This window comes from Ischnura elegans, chromosome 1, assembly GCF_921293095.1.
Source record: "Ischnura elegans chromosome 1, ioIscEleg1.1, whole genome shotgun sequence".
Classification (NCBI taxonomy): Eukaryota; Metazoa; Arthropoda; class Insecta; order Odonata; family Coenagrionidae; genus Ischnura; species Ischnura elegans.
In genome coordinates, this window is record NC_060246.1 from 16,412,851 (window position 1) to 16,432,319 (window position 19,469).

General features: G+C 39.8%; 1 protein-coding gene across 1 annotated transcript; it reads left to right on the forward strand.

The window, feature by feature from the left end:
• Window positions 1-17,948, forward strand: LOC124156294 (meiosis-specific nuclear structural protein 1-like). Its single transcript, XM_046530756.1, has 10 exons — window positions 1-113; window positions 191-232; window positions 918-1,018; window positions 2,685-2,808; window positions 7,178-7,407; window positions 9,116-9,232; window positions 10,919-11,045; window positions 12,026-12,229; window positions 13,816-14,000; window positions 16,176-17,948. The coding sequence occupies exons 2-10, from the start codon at window positions 194-196 to the stop codon at window positions 16,336-16,338; spliced, it is 1,290 nt and encodes a 429-aa protein (XP_046386712.1). The 5' UTR covers window positions 1-113; window positions 191-193; the 3' UTR covers window positions 16,339-17,948.
• Window positions 17,949-19,469: the final 1,521 nt, after the last annotated feature.

Here is a 19,469-nt window from a genome sequence, read left to right on the forward strand (position 1 = left end):
ACGCGTTTACGCCGTTTGAACTACGCACGTACCGACTCTGTACTCATTTGTGGCTCAAGATATTGCATATTGGCTCAATTTGGCTGTGGGTTTTTCATTTGTTCCTCTGCTATGTGCGTGTATCAATCCGTCCATATATTAATTTCTGCGAATGTTGCCTGTATCTTAAGAGTAACTGTTCGAATTTCAGGCGATGGTCACCGGTAGGATACAGCGGGATCTTGAAGCACAGGTGTACATTGTTCACCCCGTCCTAATAAGATAAGCAGTAATGCGCTAATTTTTAATAATCATAAATGTACTCTTTTTCCCACTATTCGATTGTGAGCTTCATCTTTATTGTTGTCCCCTCATTTAGGAAGGTAAATTCCTTGAAGTGAATTATACCGGTGCGCGCCAGTTTTCTTATTTCTGTCTGTCTAACCGTCTTGGCCGTTGGTGACTTCTCACATTTCTTATGCAGGAGAATACCACGAAATTTCCCCCAGAATTTTCCGAGAAATGTCATTTATTTTGTCCATGGATGTTCACATTTTTGACTTCGAAAACACTCGAGTTATTTTACTTCACGTTTAGTTAAACCATCACTATAGCTGAAGCGATAGTTGTACAAAACGTACTTCTGTTAATCGAATTCTTCAATCATTATCGTTATTTATGACGGGGAAAAATGATATTGGTTCGTGGAATTGCCTAATGTTAGTACCAATTTAAAACAGAAACCTTTTTGTTGCGTTTCGTGCTACGAAACGTATTACGCGTTATACTTATTGTGTTCCTCTAGTAATCACAAAACTACAGTTACCTGCATGTAGGTTTCATTTTGAGTTTTTAATACTGGGAGTGGAAATAAATCGGTTGATGATTTAATGGTGGTGGTTCACATTGGACTCACATGTGGCTGATTCTTATTTCAGAAAATGGAGGAGTGGAGAGCTTTAATCAATAAATCAGGCAAGAACCTAAACAATGAACCTGAAGTTTGCCGTCAGATGCAGTTTGTGGAGATGAAGTTGAGGTTTGTAGGGAGTTCATCCTCCTTCAACTTTGCATAAATATAGATTCCTTTAACATGTTTTACCTTGCTGAGGTGAAACGCAATGACTTATGTTGCGGAAATGGCTTGAGAACTTGACTTACTCTCATTAGGGCTGCCTTCTTGATAGGTGGAATCATGAACATACATATTAATATATGTTCATGAGTGGAATGGTAGGAGCCACATGACGGTGTCTTATGAAAATTACTGTTTAATTTACCTTGGGAAACCCAGGCAGATATTTCTTACCTGAAAACATAGAACATTATGAATTCATTAACCTTGTAAACTCATGAAATGGGAACCATTTTATGATCAGGGATTGTGTAGACATCTAGAGAGGTAAGACCCTTGAGGTTGATATTATGTGAAATCCTAGCAGACTTAACAGTAGTCAGGAGAGTCAAAACAAAAAGACAACAATGGAGGAGGTGCAGAGGGATGTATTAGCCTTTAATGTTAGTGTAGAGGTAAGGGTGAGGTACTAAGAAAATTTCACCAGGAAATGAAAAAAGGGGGAATTAATATTTTTTAAATTTCATAACTTATTTTCCTTTATTATATTCTAAAAAAGAACCTGTTTCAGTCTTTTTAGGCTATTATCAAGAGTATATTATTATTGAGGATATCAACATTCGGCAATTGGAAGATCAGTTACATGAAGTTCCCTACTCTATTCTCCCTCATCTATTTTATGGCAACTGCAGGATTCTTCAGTTTTATGTCCTTCATCACCTGCTAAATGTATCTCACTCATGGCCTTCGTCTGCCTTTCTTCCATTTCATATGTGCTTCAAAAATTGCTTTCGTCAGACCACTGTCTCTCCATGATGCTGCCGTTTAAGTCATCCCATATTCATCTCAAGGTTTTCAAAGGACTTCTTTCATCTCCTAGGGCCCCCACGCACTGGCAACTTTTACAAAGCAACTATTTAGTTGTTTTGAGGAAGTTCCAATGAAACTCATAGCATTGACTCTGGCCTCGCACACTGTCAACATTTTAGTTGCGGAAACTAAAAAGTCGCCTGTGCGCGGGGCCGCAGTCAATGCTATGTATTTCATTGAGGCTTCCACAAAGCAACTAAACAGTTGCTTTGTAAAAGTGTCCAGTGCGCGGGGGCCCTTACTCTTCTTAATATTTCTTCATTAATCACGTGTTTTGACCATTTTAACTTCCTCGTTCTTTACGAAACACCACGTTTTGAAACTTCAGTCGTTTGAGCCAACCTTTCTCTGCTTCTGCCATCGTTCATGCCTATAGTTAAAACTATCATTGAGAAGCATGCTCCAAATTTTAAGTACTGATGAATTGCCTCCTTACTTCAACGGTTGTATTCCTGGCTGTTGAGAGACTCTTCATTGTGAAGGGGGGATCCCTCTTCTCTTCTGCTATTTTAGTATGTTGGGAGAGTATTTGGGCATTAGCTAGCAAGAGGTGATCAGGGAAGATAAAGTCTCTCATCCCCACTCGTATGAAATGGAGTTAAAACTTAGCAATTTTTATGCTTTTAAAGTGTTGAGAATGGAGATGATTCACAGAATTAACAGAGGGATTCACAGAGTCATGGAAGTGATTCTGTGAAAGGTGAGACTTGGACGTCAGTACCTTAGGTGATTGTTTGACTTCCTCTCCTGTGAACACCAGGCAAAGGCTTCGTGAGGAGAGCGTTGAGCTGAGGGAGTTGGAGAGCAAGCTAAAGACAGCTTATGTGAACAAGGAGCTGCATGCCCAGCTGGCGGAGAAGGAGGCAGACAAACTGGCTCAGCAGGTGAGGCATAGGCGGATCTAGGGGAGGGGGGGGGGCATGTGCCTCCCCCCAGACCCTTAAAAAATATGCAAGATTTTTAATACGGTCCCATTATCATTGCGTTCGTTTTGTATTACGAGGTATCCTTGTGCCCCCCCCCCCCTCCAGAACAAAATCCTGGATACGGCCTTGCTTGTGTCCCCCCCAGAAAGAAATCCTGGATCCGCCCCTGAGGTGAGGGTCAAACCAGCATTAAAATTCACCAAAGTTTGAGCTGAATTAGCAATCGGTGAGTCTAATCATGAGTTTGGAATGGTGCCAAAATCACAATATATGTCCTTAAAATGCTGTTTTTAACCGTTTTACCTTCAGGGGTCATGGGGAGGTCAATGTGGTGCTATGGTGGACTATTGAGGCAACCATTTTGCCAAACCAAAGGTCATGAAGTGTGCCAAAGATAATGATGAAGCTTGTATATCCAAATTGCTACCCATTCGACCACCAATGGTCATACGGGGGTGGAAGGCCAGTGGGGTATGAGCCTGCGTATGAAGGAAGCAATGTGCCAAACAATAGATTTCAAAGATTTCCCAATTTAAAGCTGAGATCCTAAGAATTCTCTCTCTAACTTTTCAAACTCAAACGAATTAAATAGATGGCTTCAAATGGTTGTAGTCTCAATGTTAAAAATGTCCTAAATACCCCACACATAATACTCTAAGGAGAATCGTGGCAGACTTCGAAATATTGTGCTGCTATGTGCGGCTTCAGCTCAGCTTTGAGGCTCTCAACCAGGCGTGGCTTCTCCTTCATGTTGCCATCCTTGATGGACCATGGGGGCCTAACATCTAGTACCATGAGCCTTGGTACAATTGCTATGGGAATTCATGAACCTGGGTAGCGAAGTGGCCCAGAAAGCTAAAGGTCCAATTTCACTGTCGTTCAGGCAGCAGATTTCGAAATATTACGCCCTACGTAAGATCTAGGTGAAAGCTGTAACTTTTAAGTTGTACATTATAAACTCTCATGCTCTCAAGATTGTTTCATAATCATTCATTGAAGAACCAAATTTATTGGACGTCGACACAGAAGAACTCCTTCCCATGGGGGAAAAAGCTAGATTATGCTTGAATAGCCTTCATGGTAGCGACAGGCTCACTATCCTGCCCTGCACTAGGGCACACCTAGGCTACTTTTTCGCATCTGTATCAACTTGGATGATTTCAAATTTTTGGATTCTGGGCTGGTGCCATAATTTTTTGACAGTGCTACGGATATTCAAACGCTTTGGATAATGACATTCATTTGCCACTGCCTTAAAAGGCTTCAACTAGACTGTGGACATTACCATGATATTTGCCAGGAGTAAAAGAAAAAAGGATCCAAAGCATTCAAGCTAGGGATTGTGTGTGTGTGCATTTTTTGTATAAAAAATTACCTGTCTCCTTGTGCAAGGGTAGCCACTGTGGGTTATGAAAACATTGAATGAGAGGACATTGAGGAATGGAAAGTAAAGAAGTAAAAGAGACGATCACTTTAATTTCTGTAAGCTTTCTCTGCCAAGTGGGCCGGTCATCATGCAAAAATTCTAACTTACAGGGTCCGTTCAATAAGTATCGGGACTGGTTTGCTGTTGCCTCAACAATACGGTGAATGGGGGTCCGTCTTGTCAGCTAGGTAGGGAGGGGTCCTCCACCTCTCAGGCGCACTTTAGTTCATTCGCCTCCGGGCATGTGTTGAGACAGCAGGTTTATTTTTGTGACGTGTGATTGTTTGTGGTGCCGTCGCTTCCCGTCATGGAGTCCACTGTCGAGCAACGCATTGGTGTGAATTTTTGCGTTAAACTCGGGATATTGGCATCGGAGGCTCTTGAACTCATTAAACTGGCTTATGGGTATGATGCCTTAAGCCGCACAAGAGTTTTTGAGTGGCACAAAATGTTTAAGGTAGGCTGGGAGCTCGTCCATAACGAGCACTGAGTAGGACACGATCGCTCAAACCGATGCTTAGGTGGGCAAAGTTAAAAGCGTTTTGTACTCTGAACCATCGCCCTTATCAGTGAGGAGACTGGCCTTTCAGTCGGAACCGTCCACACCATTGTAACAGATGATATTGCAATGAGTAAATGTGCGCTAAGCTGGTGCGACATTGTGCAACGCTCGTGTGCTCAGCCATTGCCAAGAATTGGAAACATCACTCCATGACAATGTGCCGTGCCACAGTGCGATTGTTGTGCGGCAGCTGCTAGCGAAATTCAGCGTGGTAGTGTTGCCTCACCCTCCCTACAGCCTTCACCTGGCTCCACCTGACTTTTTCCTGTTTCTGAAAATAAAAAGGGAGCTCAAAGGATATCGGCTCGACTCCATTGAGGCGGTTCAAGCAGTGACGACTAAGGCTCTGAACATTATTTCAGAAACCTACTTTCAGGGGGCTTTCGATGAGTGGTAGATGCAGCAAACTAAGTGTATCGATACAGGAGGAATGAATTTTGAAGACTATTAAGTAATTATTATGATAACTGCAATGAATTTTGATTTTTGAAACCAGTCTCGATAATTATTGGACAGACCCTATACACATATAATTTTAGAATTAGGCCTTAGGTCAAATCCTGTCGTAGCCGGAGTTCAATCCTGAGGGAAGATTTTGTAATTTAAGTATATCGGGACTAGCCTCGATGATATCTTTACAGAGTCACCCACAATGCACAAATTGTGCAAAAAATCCAGAGAACGATTTGGTCTGCTTGTAACATCATATGCTCAGCAGTCCATACCACCTTGTCTGTTATAGTCCTCAGATATATCCACAGAGAAGAATGACGCCTCAGTAGCTTGACTGGCTAAAGCACTTGACTGGAAATTTGGAGATCTGGCTTCGAATCCTGGTCAAGGCGAACGATTTTTTTCTGTGGATTTTTTGCACGGAACATTTTGTTATACTGAGGAGTTAGATGGAAGAAGAGACTTCATTGTCTAAATCTATCCCCAATAAAGGAATTTTATCATAAATATTTTCCACCTTTATGACCCTGATGGTGACTGCCCTTATGACCGTGCAGTGGTCAAAGTTCGATTTTCATAAGTGACAGTAACTTTATTGTGATTCCTATGGCCTATGGTCTTAGAAATTTAGTTTTTGCCCTGAATTCCAGTCTTTTTTTTAATCTTGAATACTTACGCATAAAAATCCCAATCGGAAAACTGTAATTATAGTAAGTGACTTGATTTATGGGGTCAACATGTCATTATTGTAAAATTTGGTATTTGGTGCCCTGAAAATGTAACATATGACCTTGACTTCCAGTTGCGTAGCCAAGCGGGAGAGTAGGGGATGTAGACCTCCCCCCCCCCCCCCAAATATAAAAACAAAATTATTTTCCTTCATAAAAGAAAACAAAGTATTGAAAAATCATGAATTTAAAAAATATTTCTTTAACAAAGGAAGGTTTTTCGATTATGAAAAGTGTTAAAATTAGTTTAAAACCCATTACTTAGTACCCTGTTTTTTAAAAATTTTCCCCCTTGGTTTTGGACCTCCCCAAACAAAATTCCTGGCTACACCACTGTTTACTTCAGTGTTTGACAAATTTTACATGTCAATTTTTGTGTCTTTAATCAGAAATACTAAATAATATTATACCGAAGAAAGATTTAGTGCATTCCCGGTGAATAGACTTTGTGAAGAGTTTCCGGGATGGCCACCGGGTCAGGAACTGCATTACCGCCGATGTTTCGATGTCCAACTCGGTCATCAAAGCATTGGCAGTAAAGCAGTTCATGACCTGAGAACTCTTCTAATAAATTAGTGCTGATTATTGAGTAAGTCTGTATTTAAAACAACCATTTAAGCCCACATCTACATCTATTTTCTGCTCTATCAAACCAGAAATCTCTGATTGTAACCAAACAAGTTTCTCGGTATGAAATAAGCATGGAAAGTATTGTGGATGTACTAATTTTGGTTTTTTAAATTTATAATTGAGTCTGAGGGCATAGCTGTTATGTCCTGCTCTGCATTGTTAAAAGACCTCAGCTGTATTAATCAATATCTCTCTCTCCTGGGGAGTTTGGTTGCCCAAAAATTGATCGCCCCAGAAAGGAGAAGGGTTTTCTAGCAGTTGAATTTAATGAGTAAACTAGGCTTCAGATGGGGCTAGAAAATTAAATGAGGCTGGATTAAGACTTATGAAAATGTATCACTGATGGTGAACGGATTGAAGGGTAAAAATAATATATCACCTTAGCTTTACAGTTATGAATCAGCACATCTCATCAAGGACACATTACTTTCTTGAAGCCAATATGCTAGATTACCTTCTTGGATTCTTATTGCTTCAACATAGATTCACTATGTTGTATGTATATATGTATTACATATTCTTCCTCAGTACCGAGAAGAAGTGGCATTGGAGTTGATGCGCAAGAAATGGTTGGAAGATGACGAGGCGGCAAAGGCAAGGAAAAGGAGTCAAGTGGAAGCCAAGGAGAAGTATCGCACGGAGCTGCACGAGCAGGAGGAGTGGGCGGAGCAGAGGAGGCTCGCTGCTTACCAGGACTTCCTCAGGGAGAAGTTGATCATCGACAAGATAGTCCAGCTCATTCACGAGGAAGACATGAGGTATCTCTTCTTTGTTCACTGTTGCATTCAACTCAATTGTGACCCAATTACATCATAGGAGCTATTGAGGCGATAGCCAGAAAATGTTTTCAAGGGGGTGTTTCACTTGGAGAAAGTGACTGTCTAAGACTGTCTCTCCCTAATATTCCTGGGACCCCTAGAAATCCCCTGCATGGGCGTAGCCAAAAATTATGGCTATGGGGTTTTAGGCGCAACTAATACTTTGGGGTGTTGGGGTATTGCATACCCGCCAGGGTAAGTGGGAGTTGCGGGGGCCCTCCTCCAGAAATTTTTTAAGATTAATGGTTCCAAATGACGAGTTTTACAGCATTATGAGGGATATTTGATTAATCCTAAGACTTTTATGTAAGTAATACTAATCCATTAAGTAAAATGGATTAAATTTAAAAATTTCTCTGAGCTCTGGGGGGGTTTTAACCCCCAAAACCCCCCCCTCGCTACGCCACTGACCCCCTGTGTGCTACAGTTTTGGCTCCTATCCTCTGTTGCAAATTAAAAATATTTTTGTTTTATAGTCTTTTCTATTTGAAAATTTTTTAATCCTGCATTCCTTAAATTAATTTGGTCTTTATAAATATATAATTTAAACTTATAAGAGTTTTCAAGCACGATATGCAGTAATTGGGATGAATATACTACATAACACCATATGCAGCTTATGTTAATGTTGTATAATAAGGACACTTACTTCAATAGCAACGCAGACTTTATTAAGATAAGTTGAAGTGCACTAGTACATTGAACACATCTACCTCCTTCCATGGTCACCATCTGAAAGAGAGGTAAGATGGCCGTACTTCTACCATGTCACGTAAGTGGCACTAGTTACAAACAAATGAGACATTAAATCGTCCAATAGTAGACAATACATAACAATTAAAATGACATTGTGTAATAGGAAATATTTTCATATTACAGACTGTTCACACTTTTATGTCTTTTCTGTGGCATGTCTATACATAATATTTATGAAAGTAATGACTTGTCTGTGGTAATACATTGCCAAAATTGCATTATTGCCAAAACCTTCTCTTTTCTCCAACTCTTCCTATGACTTCTTCATTTCTAACTATGTTGATCCATCTGATCTTCATTAGTGGCACTGCATTTTATAAAATCCTCTGCCTTCAAACCTTGGGCTTCTCCGCTGTTGTCATGTTCCATGCTAAAAATATTTCCATCCATCCATGAGGAGATGGGAATGTGGTAACTCCATGTCCTGTCATAGTTCTGTTTTGAACTAAAATCTCTCGTGTTTGATGTGGAATAATTTGTTAGGGATCCTCTGTTAGAAACTATGATGCCAGTACATGTAACTGTGAAGAACTTCTTTTCAGCGGACATAGTTGTTTTTGTTATGATGTTGAAACTGATGGCGAACCGATTGAAGGGTGAAAATCGCACATATATCATCGCAACTATTCAGTTATCAATCAGAACATGGCCTCATCAAGGACTTCTGATTTTCATGGAGCCAAATTGCTAGATTACCTACTTATATTCCCATTGCTTTGACTCAGGTTCTGAACAGCACTTACTTGAAAATTAAGTATTTTGGTGTCGATTTTTAATGAATTTAATTCTCTTATAATCTACTTAAGTGTTGTGGAGTGAATATATGCAGTGATAAATTAATTGAATGCTTTAAAGAGTCAAAAATGTTCATTTTTATTCATTTTATTAATAGGGAGCAGGAGGAGGCTATGGAAAAGAAGAAGAGGACAAAGGAGCAAATGGATGAATTCCGTCGCAGCCAAATGATTTGGAAGGAGAAAGAGCGACTTGCAATTGAAGAAGAAAACAGGTACATTTCTGTTAAGAACACTTCTTGCCCCACCTCCACCATGCAAGTGAATAAATGAGGCATCTTGGTTTTTTATTGCTTTTTGTGAGATGTATGTCTCGTGAGCTGAACTGATCGTCCCCAACTGTCATCAAGTGTCAAGTTCCATTTACAAGGGGAAAATATGAATGAATCTTTCATTAAATTGAAAAATATGTTTGAAAATGAGGTGAAAAAGTAGAAATTCGAAGGTCTGAAGGAGACATCTTTGAGGCAGTTTTTTCACCTAATTTTTTTGTGACAGTATAAACAAATGAAGACACTAAATTCAACTTAATGGCATTTATTCATGAATAAAAATCTGCCCAAATGGGTTCTGCATAATTGCCTACCTATAAATGTCATTTCCAGTGCAATAATTTTATGCATATGAGTTTGAAAATATCAAATGAAATTGGTGCGAAGACCTCCTGCGTTATTAAATAATGATATTTTTTCGAGTTTTGGCTGTGTTGATTCATTTCTATGAGACAATAATTTCACCTGCCTTAAAGCTGGCCAAAACTGAAAGAAAATGCAGTCAATATTGAGTGAAATTACTAAAATTAAAAAGAAGAACTTTGTGCTTTTTAATTTTAATAATGAATCGCTTTCACAAAGTTACACCTCAAACAATCAATTTTGAGTGAAATTACAATACATTTGAAAATTTCTTGCAAATTGGTAAACATATTAAACAAACTCAGTTCTTGCTAGTTACTTTTTACTAAAGGTGAGAGTGGCAATTTTCCCAATTTTTGCAACCAAGCCACTGAAACATTTTTAATTACATAAATTCAAAGAACTGATTTATCTGGTCTTCTCCACCCTTTTCAAATGACCATTCTAGGGAAGTAATTGGGTGAAAGTAATCAGATTACTTGTAATGAGTACTTTGCTGTATATTTGATCTTTTAACAATTACTTTTTATAGAATGTAATTGTTATTTACTCCTTGCGGTGAAAGAGGAATCATTACTTTGGTTGTATGTAATTGTTACTTGCTCATAATGGATGATAACTTGGATGATATTAATGATTTACCTAGGTGTACGAATAACTTAAAATCCCTGTGTATCATAATTTGCTTGTGTAGGTCAGCCACCCTTATGTTGCAGCCTAGTTATGATGGCTCAAAATGTGACACCCCTTGTATATGTACTGCAGTTATAATTGTATGTATAGCAGTGATTTTGCAAATTAAGCCATTTCTATGATTCTATTTCACATTTTAACTGCAATATTCGACAGTTGCCCGTTAGTCTCCAGATTGGACAATCTTGCAAGAAGTATAGTTGTAATTGTATTTGTAATTTTACTGATCACTTTTTAAAATCAATAATTTGTACTCAAAAATGATTGCTTTTTCTATGAAGTAACTGTAATTGAGCTCAGTTTCTTTTTTCTCAGTACTTTTACCAGCAGTGAAAATGACCACCTCTCATGACGACTATTTTTCAGTGGAACTGTCGGTGGTCGCTTAAAACAAATTACTCTCACCAAATATAATTTCTAGAATTAACATTCATAAGTAATAAATCTGGTTCACCAAATTGCAGGAACTTTGGTTGCATGCATCTTACAGATCAAATTTTAACTGGGAAATGCTTGGAAATTTATGATAGGGTGTAGTGACTGGATGATAGCCAAGTGCATGTTCCCTTTCAGACGGATCATTGAGTTCTTGAAGGAGAAGGAGGATGCAGAGCGCCAGAAGCAAGCAGCTGCCAAATCTAGAGAGGAAGCAAGAGCTGCCATGACCAAGGCTCTCATGGATGTCATCCAGGAAGTCGAAGTACGTACTTGATATGTAATGCTTTAGTCGGTGGCATGCATACTTTTCATTGATAATGTGGAATGATTTGTGTTTGAACAGCAGGTTGTTGGATCGATGTCATATCTCAGGGCTAAATATTTACCGCACGTGAAAAAGTAGCAATGGGATGGCTCCACATTTTCCCAGTTTTGGTTCTTGGTTCCAGTTCCATCTTTTGGTTCCTAGTTCCCTGCCCCTTTGCCACTCTATAACTGTCCTTGGGAAAACCTGCCGATGGAACTTTAAAAAATGAATAAGAAGAAGAATTGGGGCAAAAGGGAGAGGAGATGACCTTTTGTCACAACGAGGCCCGTGCCAGAGAAGGATGGCTAGGAGAAGAGGGGAGATTGGGACGGAGGGAGGGAGGGGAGAGAGGCCTTTGAGGCTTGGTGGGCAAGGAGGGGTTAGGGATAGAAGTGTTCTAATGAAGTTTAAGTGCCAATTGAGCCCCTAGGGACAGGGCATATGAGAGAAAGGGATCCTGTGAGAAACGGTAGTGAAGGGAGTGGATCAGGGTGAGGAAGAGAGAGGGAGGGCCCTTGGAGAGAAAGGGGCTTAGCAAGAGGAGGTAGGTACATAGATTGTGTGCCTACCTCCTCTTGCTAAGGTGCTAGATATGTGCAGATGGATGAGGGAGGGCCTGGTTTGTAAATTCATATGAGATAGGGGAACGGAATCAATGCTTTGAGTTAGGGAATTGAGAAGAAATGGGAGGTGGAAAAAGATAGTGTTAATTTAATTACTTTGTGGGTATAAAAATTATGGGTATTGGTTGTATTGTCCTTAAACTACATGAAACTAGGATATTAATCACATTGGCTCGTATAAAAACAGGGAAAATGTCTTTTGGAATTTTTTAAATCTTGGCCCTTCAAAGTGTGGAACTAAGGTTGAATTTAATGTTTTGACTTTCATGAATGACACCCATTTGCTTTGATGCCATCTTGTGTGTTTTGTAGGAGAAGAGACAAAGGCGTGAAGCTGCACACCAGGCGCTGCTGGAGGAGGAAGTGCGGGCAAAGGCGGAGGGAGAGGTGCAGTTGCGGATGCAGGAGGCGATGGTGAGGCGCCAGGAGGAGAGGGAGGCGCGGGAGTGGCAGAGGCAACGCCAGATGGAGCGCCTCGCCAAAGAGGCTGAGCAGGAAGTGGAAGAGAAGTGCAAGGTTAGTCTCATCTTCACTGGCATCCATTACTGCACACAAATTCTCAGCATTGCTAAGCTGTTTCTTTCTATCTAAAAGAAACAGGAAATGGGCATATGTATCCCATTGCGTCACAAGAAGAAATAGAAGATTTGAAGAAGAAGAAGAATAGACGATTTCTCCAATAGAAGATTTGTGGAGCAGGAGAACAAAGACGCAGCCCCAAAAAGGACCTCTGAGGAAGAGAGCCGGCCGGAGCCAGAAGCATACGCCACAATTCCCTTTGTGGCGGGCACATCAGAAAAGATTGCCAGAATGCTCAGAAAACACAACGTAATAACATGTTTCAATTGCGTGACAAAGATATCAGACATGCTATCCGGAGCTAAGGACAAACTCCCAATCGACCTTTATGAGGGAATATATCGAGTGCCTTGTTCATGTGGTAAATATTACATTGGCGAGACCTGCAGATCAATGAAAGTCCGATTGCAGGAACATCGGAGGGCTACCAAAAACAAGCAGCACCAACTCTCAGCCATATCTGAGCATGCTTGGAGTGAACCTGGGCATAACATCCTCTTTGAAGACGCCAGGATAATAGCTAAAGAGAATAAATACTTCCCTCGCTTGATCAGAGAAGCTATTGAGATAGCGAAAACGCCCGCAAATTTCAACAGAGATCAAGGCTACAGCTTGCATACTGCATGGAAGAGGATTCTCCGACCACCAACAATGAGAGATGGACAACCGGCCAATGAGAGAGCAGCAGCGGATCAGCAGCCGCCGCCGCCTATATAAGGCGGAAAATTTTATGCCTATAAAAGGCGGAAAAATTTTACCTTTGACCTGAAGACGCTGACTGTAACGCCAGCGAAACTGTTGTCTTTAAAAAACAACAAACGCAGTGAAAAAACCCGAATAGAATTGAAAGATCATCTAACCAACGCCGCGAAAATCTTCGAACCTACATTGTTATAAAGTGTTTAAAATGTTTTTTTTTTGCGTAGTGGATACAGCCCAAAAATATATGGGAGCAATGTGTTGTTTAATTTTCGTAGATGTTTCTCGATCCCTATGCACAAGCCTAATTTAACAATGTACAAAAGGAGTTTTTTGTATATGGGACCAAAATTATATAACATGCTACCAAATACAAGGAGAGAAACAAATATTTTTGGTAAATACAAAAGGTTGATAAAGAAATGGATAATGACTCTTGATGACATCAAAAAGTTATCGTAAAGGGTCGGTTTATGGTAGAAAATACACTTGGCATCATATGTGTTGTACATTACACGTTGTATTTCATCTTACGGTCAGTTCAGTTATTATATTATCACGCACATAATGTTTTTTTTTTTTTTAAGGTATTGTGTATTTTGGTTCTATGTGTTTTCTTTTCCGCAATTTATAAAATTTGAAGTTAGCCTAACCACAGGCTTATTGCCTTACAGGCTTCATTACTTCCTTGAATGAATATAATAATCTGTAAAAAATATGTATGCATGGAAGAATAAATTATATTTATTTAGGAAAGATAAAAGTGGGCAGTGATTTTTTAAAAATAATTTAACGTAACCATTTGACTTTTGTTTCTGATGCAGATGCTGGAGCTGATGGCCGAGTCGGAGCGGCTTGAGCAGTTGAGTGTGGAGCGACGCCGCAGGAAGGAAGCAGAGCACCGGAGGGCGGTGCAGGCGGTGATGGAGGAGAGGCGCCAGTTGAGGGAGCGCCAAATGGAAGCTCTGAGGGAGGAGCAGAGGAGGATGGAGGATGAGCAGGAGACACGGTACGTCATTGGGCTGCTCTTCTCCCACACCACAGTGGGGTGTGGCTTACCCATTTTTAATATATTCTCAGATTTATTTATGATTTCAACTCCGTAAAATATAAATTAGGGTTTCAGGATGAGTAGTGTGAAAAAATCAGGTGGATTATTTCTCATTTAGAGCTTGTTCAAGGGCCCTGGATACAATAAAATTAATTCTCTCTATAAGGTAATAAATATACCTCGATGCTGTCTCTCTTTAAATGGCTCATCATTTACCTCAAGACAAATTTGGCACGGCTTTTAAACCTAATGCCACTCTGAGAAGACTGCTTGTAAAATGTAAGGATCCGATAGATCAATTAGACAGAACTGGAGTGTATTTGTTGAAATGCAGAGATTGCAATAGTGTCTACATGGGGCAGACAGAAAGAAGCTTCGATATCAGTAAGAAAGAACATTTACCATACAGTGGAACCTCGTTAAAGCGAGTACGGGCTATAGCGACACCCCCGCTATTACGAGAGATAGCCGATGCACCGTCAATTGACCCTATAATAAGCGTGTTAAAAAATTCGTTTTTACGAGACCCTTTCGGTGTTGGCTCTCGCCATAGCGAGGGTTTCACCGCCGGAAGACTTTCATCAAGACTCCTTAACCTCTGTAATTGCTAGCGATCTGTTAGAAATGAAGTTAATGGAGTGCTCAGTCTCAAATTGATGTGGTAAACTTTCGTTCGATAAATATAATGATTGACGAAACAATGCTTTGCATGATTTTCATTCAGTGCGGCGCTTATTAATTGTTTGAATAGTTAGTCGTTATTTGAGTAAGGAAATTTAGTGATGCAAAAAAACATCGCCTTTCGTCTGGATTTATGCTTACGTTTATCGGATAGATGTTTATCTGTCGTCGCACCACTCCTGTTCCTGTATATCTGTTCGCAACAGGTATATTGGCTATTATTTGCTCCACCTCCGGTAAAGCGACAATTCGCTATAGCGAGTGTTTATTAGTGCACCGTGGGGTGTCGTTATATCGAGGTTGCACTGTATATGTCTGAATATAGTCCCCCCTTTTTTCCAAAAATGCCTGTGGTAAAAGTAATGGGGGGGACTATATTCAAAGGCATTTTTTTTACTTTTCCCGAAACTGAAGCCTCAAAATTAGGGGGGGGGACTATATTCAGAGGGGGACTATATTCGGAGAAATACAGTAAGTGCTTACAGAAATAACAGAGATGAAAAAAGTAATTTTGCTAAACACTTAATATATAACTGCCGTAGGAGTGATTTTAAAATTAATATTTTAAAATTAATATTTTAAAATTAATATTTTAAAATTAATATTTTAAAATTAATATTTTAAAATTAATATTTTAAAATTAATATTTTAAAATTAATATTTTAAAATTAATATTTTAAAATTAATATTTTAAAATTATGCAAACACTGAAGCGGTTTAGATTCGAGAGAGCAGTTAGAAATTTTAAAAATTATTGAAAACCAGTACAACACACTCCTAAAGGAATACCTTTTCCCATCCTTTTGCCCTATTTTGGCATCCGCTTAGAAATTTATCCCTTCCTCCGTTAGGTAACTAGGTTACAATATTAAGATAAATAGATAATAAATTATGCCTGATGATGATCATTACTCATTGAAACCCAGGTCGTGTTATGTAAAAAAGTAGTGGTATAAGTAACAGTTAACTATACAAGGAACCTTATGATGGAATACCACACAGTTAAGAATGAGTTAGTGACTTCTGTTAAAAGTTGTGACTGGTCCAAGCCACAATGCTGTGTCTGCTTGAAATTATATGATTATTATTTTTTTAAGATTTTAATTTCTATAAATGATGGCAGTGTTTCTTTATATTCTCATGATGCTAATGATCCTCTCCTGGTTTGTGTAACCTGCCTGACAGGTTCAAAAATTCCCTCCCAGCTGGGAAGCCATTGAAACAACATTAGGTGACTGCCCATTCACTATCCTTACCATAAATTTCTCTTATCCAACTTTTTTTACAATTTTGTATCTACATTTAGTGTTTCAAATATATGAAAGAGATCAGGCAATATACTGCTTATGTTACTATGTACAATTGTGTACTTTTGTGCTTGTAGTAAGAATCTGAGTTATGTTCCAATCTAAATAAAGTCTCAGGAGCCTTTTCCTCCGTTTGTTTTTGCAGCTGCCGTGCGATTGAGCAGGAGAGATTGAAGATGCTCCAGGAGCATGCCAAGAAGCTGATTGGCTTCCTGCCCAAGGGTGTCCTGCGTCCCAGCGACCTGCCCCTCTTGGGCATTGATGATGCCACACCAGGGGGGGACACACAAGGGGAGCCTGGAGACTGATCCTGCCCTTGTGGGCTTGTAGACTCAGCACCCAAACCGTGGGCTTGCCCGAGCATCAAATGGATGTGCACAATTCAGTTTTCATATTGTGCCCCATTTTTAAAATGTGATATTTGATGTATAGAGTGGAGCATCAGGATCTACTTTCAGCTTGGGCACCACTCTGGCCAGCGCAAGCACATCTCCTACAAGGTCCATCGTCTCCATGGAAATTGGTCACGTTTGTGCTTTAGGGTCTGTTTAAGTATCTCGCCACAAGTGTAGTCCTACCCTACATCCCTCTACGTTGGGAAGTTGCTAATGTCGTGCGAGCGGTGGCCAAGCAAGGTGCAGCTATGGACCAGTATCAGGCATGTTGGAGCCTGTTTGTGTTGTTGTGCGCGGGCTAGCTGTTGTGGTCATTTGTTTCCATAAGGGACAATGCAATTATAAAACACAATAAGTTAACTTATGGTGTTTTATAATTGCAGGCTGGGCACCTCAAACGACCGCACTTTGCCAGCGGTAGACTGAGGGAACAAACACCCTCTGATTGTCCCCATTGAGAGGGTTCTGCACGTTGCTTCTCAGTCAACAAGAACTTACTTATCCGAATTAGTGTACCATTGAGAGCTGTAAGTGTACAATATCAAAGTTTGGACCTCTAATTCCTTTACCTCTTGTACCCATATCACTCGACATAATAATTTCCTCTGTATTTTATCAGCCATGATACCTATCGGTCTCTCCCTTGTGTGAATTTTGACAGGCCACTGTACTTGGCAATCTCTCTCTTAACTATTCCTACTCAACATCTGTTTGTTTATCTCTTTCTTATCGGAACATAATACATACATTGTTTTTGTGGCCAGTTCTTTGAACAGAAGGACAAATTTTGTCGGTGATCATAGACTTTTTGGACTAATATGGTCCTATGGTAATTGAGTTTTGCATTCCTTGTATAAGCAACAGTTGCTATCTTAATTATTGACTCATATTAGTTCATTAATGTGTTTCTTCTCATCATAGTTCACAGTTTCATTCTTGTTGCTAGTTCGTCCTTGAAGTCATCGGACCAATCACATTTGCATTTTATAACATTTGGGTTGTGAGCATTGGTATGTCTACATAATGTACGTATTAGAATAGAAGCGCAACGTTGTGCTTCTGTGCCAATGCACTTTTTGGTTTTTTTGAAGTTGAAGACAACAGTATATGATCATTGGCTGAAGATTTTATGTCATAGCAAGAAATCGATTTTATTAGTAAAAACTGGTACAATAGTAAAAATTGTTGGAGAATGCAAGGGAAATAATTTATGAACATAATCGACTATTTTATTTAATACTGGTTTCTGAAGGCTGAAAGTTAATGGAGAAATTTACCTTAGTCAAAGGTTGCTATACGTAGTAGACATCGTCTAAAATAATTTTGGCGTTCTCGCAAAGAGCCGCAAGCAGAATATCATTGCCCCAGGTCTTCAAATGACTCAAATGGACTATTTTGTAAAAGGTGGTGCCCTGCCTTTCGAACTGGTAGGGCGAAGTTGAAGTCTATGTGTGAAGATGGTGTCATAATATATTTTCATTTAACTAAAGTCGTCCAGTATTAAATCTTCTTAACTACTCCCAGGCGTGGTGTTTCCTTCCCTTCTTGTCTTGGAGGAGTGTCAGATTCAGGGTTACTGGAATGTTCCTCCCTCAAAAGCTGTTTAGCCGAGTATGCAACTGACCCATGTTGCTGTAAAAGGAAAGCATCTCTCGTGTTCTTGTGCCCCAACCATGGAAGACCTTCTCCTTCTTCCATGCCCCAACCTTGGGAGGTCTACCGGTTTGAATATTGTAATTGGCATTGCACTCGCTACATTTAACTTAATGCTCCTATCTATACTATAAAACCCAATTCCGAACACTGTCTGTCTCACTGATTCTATTCAGTTTTACACACGGCACGTCATTGCGCAAGTTAACATTGAAAACATGTTGAAATTGCGAGAATGCGAGATCTTGGAATTAGAGCGGAGGCTTTTTGCAGTCTCGCTTGTGTTTTAGCAATTCACCGCTTCAAATGTTTGAGGTGAACGAGACGAGATAGTAGGTCAAAAAGTCGTAGAATCGACCCCTCTAAAATTTTCTGAAACCCTTGGAAAAGTGTTCGAAACACTAAATTTTCTATCTATAATCGTGGTGGCAACCAGGGGCGCAGCCTGGAATTAAGGCTGGGGGGGTTTAGGTGCAACTAATACCGGGGTGTGTGGTGGTATAGAATACCCCCCAGGATAAGCGGTAGGTGCGAGATTAGTAAATTGCGGAATTTTAAGATAAATCGTTCAAAATAGTGAGTTTTACGTCTTTCTGAGGGATATTTTATTAAATTTTACATTATTCTATTAGTAATATCAATGCTATTAAGTAAAATGGATTAAATTTAAATATTTCTCTGAGCTCTGGGGGGGTGGGGGGTTTTAACCTCAAAAATCCCCGCTTGCTGCGCCACTGTTGGCAACTGTCTATGCCTCTGCTTTTTGGGGGCATTAAGGGATTTAAAAAATCAATGGTAATTTTGAATTCGAACATCAGGGAGAAGATTGCTAATGACACCAAAGTCATTTTGGCAGCCATTAGTCCACAGTCAGAGAGCCTGGAAGCCAGCAACGGTTTGGTTTTCCTAGGATTCAATTTAAGTTGGTAGATATCATTGAAAAACAACGATCCTTATATGGAACAAACGGCAGACAAAAATGGTTAGGAATGTTCAAATTCTTCAGAGCCCCCCAGCGGGCGAAAGCAAGTTTACTTGATATTCCGTCTCATAATTAATGTTTTCGCAGAACTCCTATTATAAAAGGGCACTTCATACTTATCTTCCCGATTTGAAACCAATATCTAGCCCAACTAATGCATCTACTTTAAGATACTACGATCCTTTCTCGGCGAATTATTTTTATCATTAATTCTCTGGAATTTCGGCGGTCTATGCTTCAATGGAATACTCTTCCATCATCTTCAGTGGATAGGTGTTCCATTGAAACGTATGCCGCCTAATTTTTTTCTCGGCTTGAATCACAAGAAGTGTCAAAATAAACCGAAATAAACGCATTAGTTTTTTGGGGTGAACCGGAGTTTCAGCCCCTTGGCGTATTGGCGGCGGTT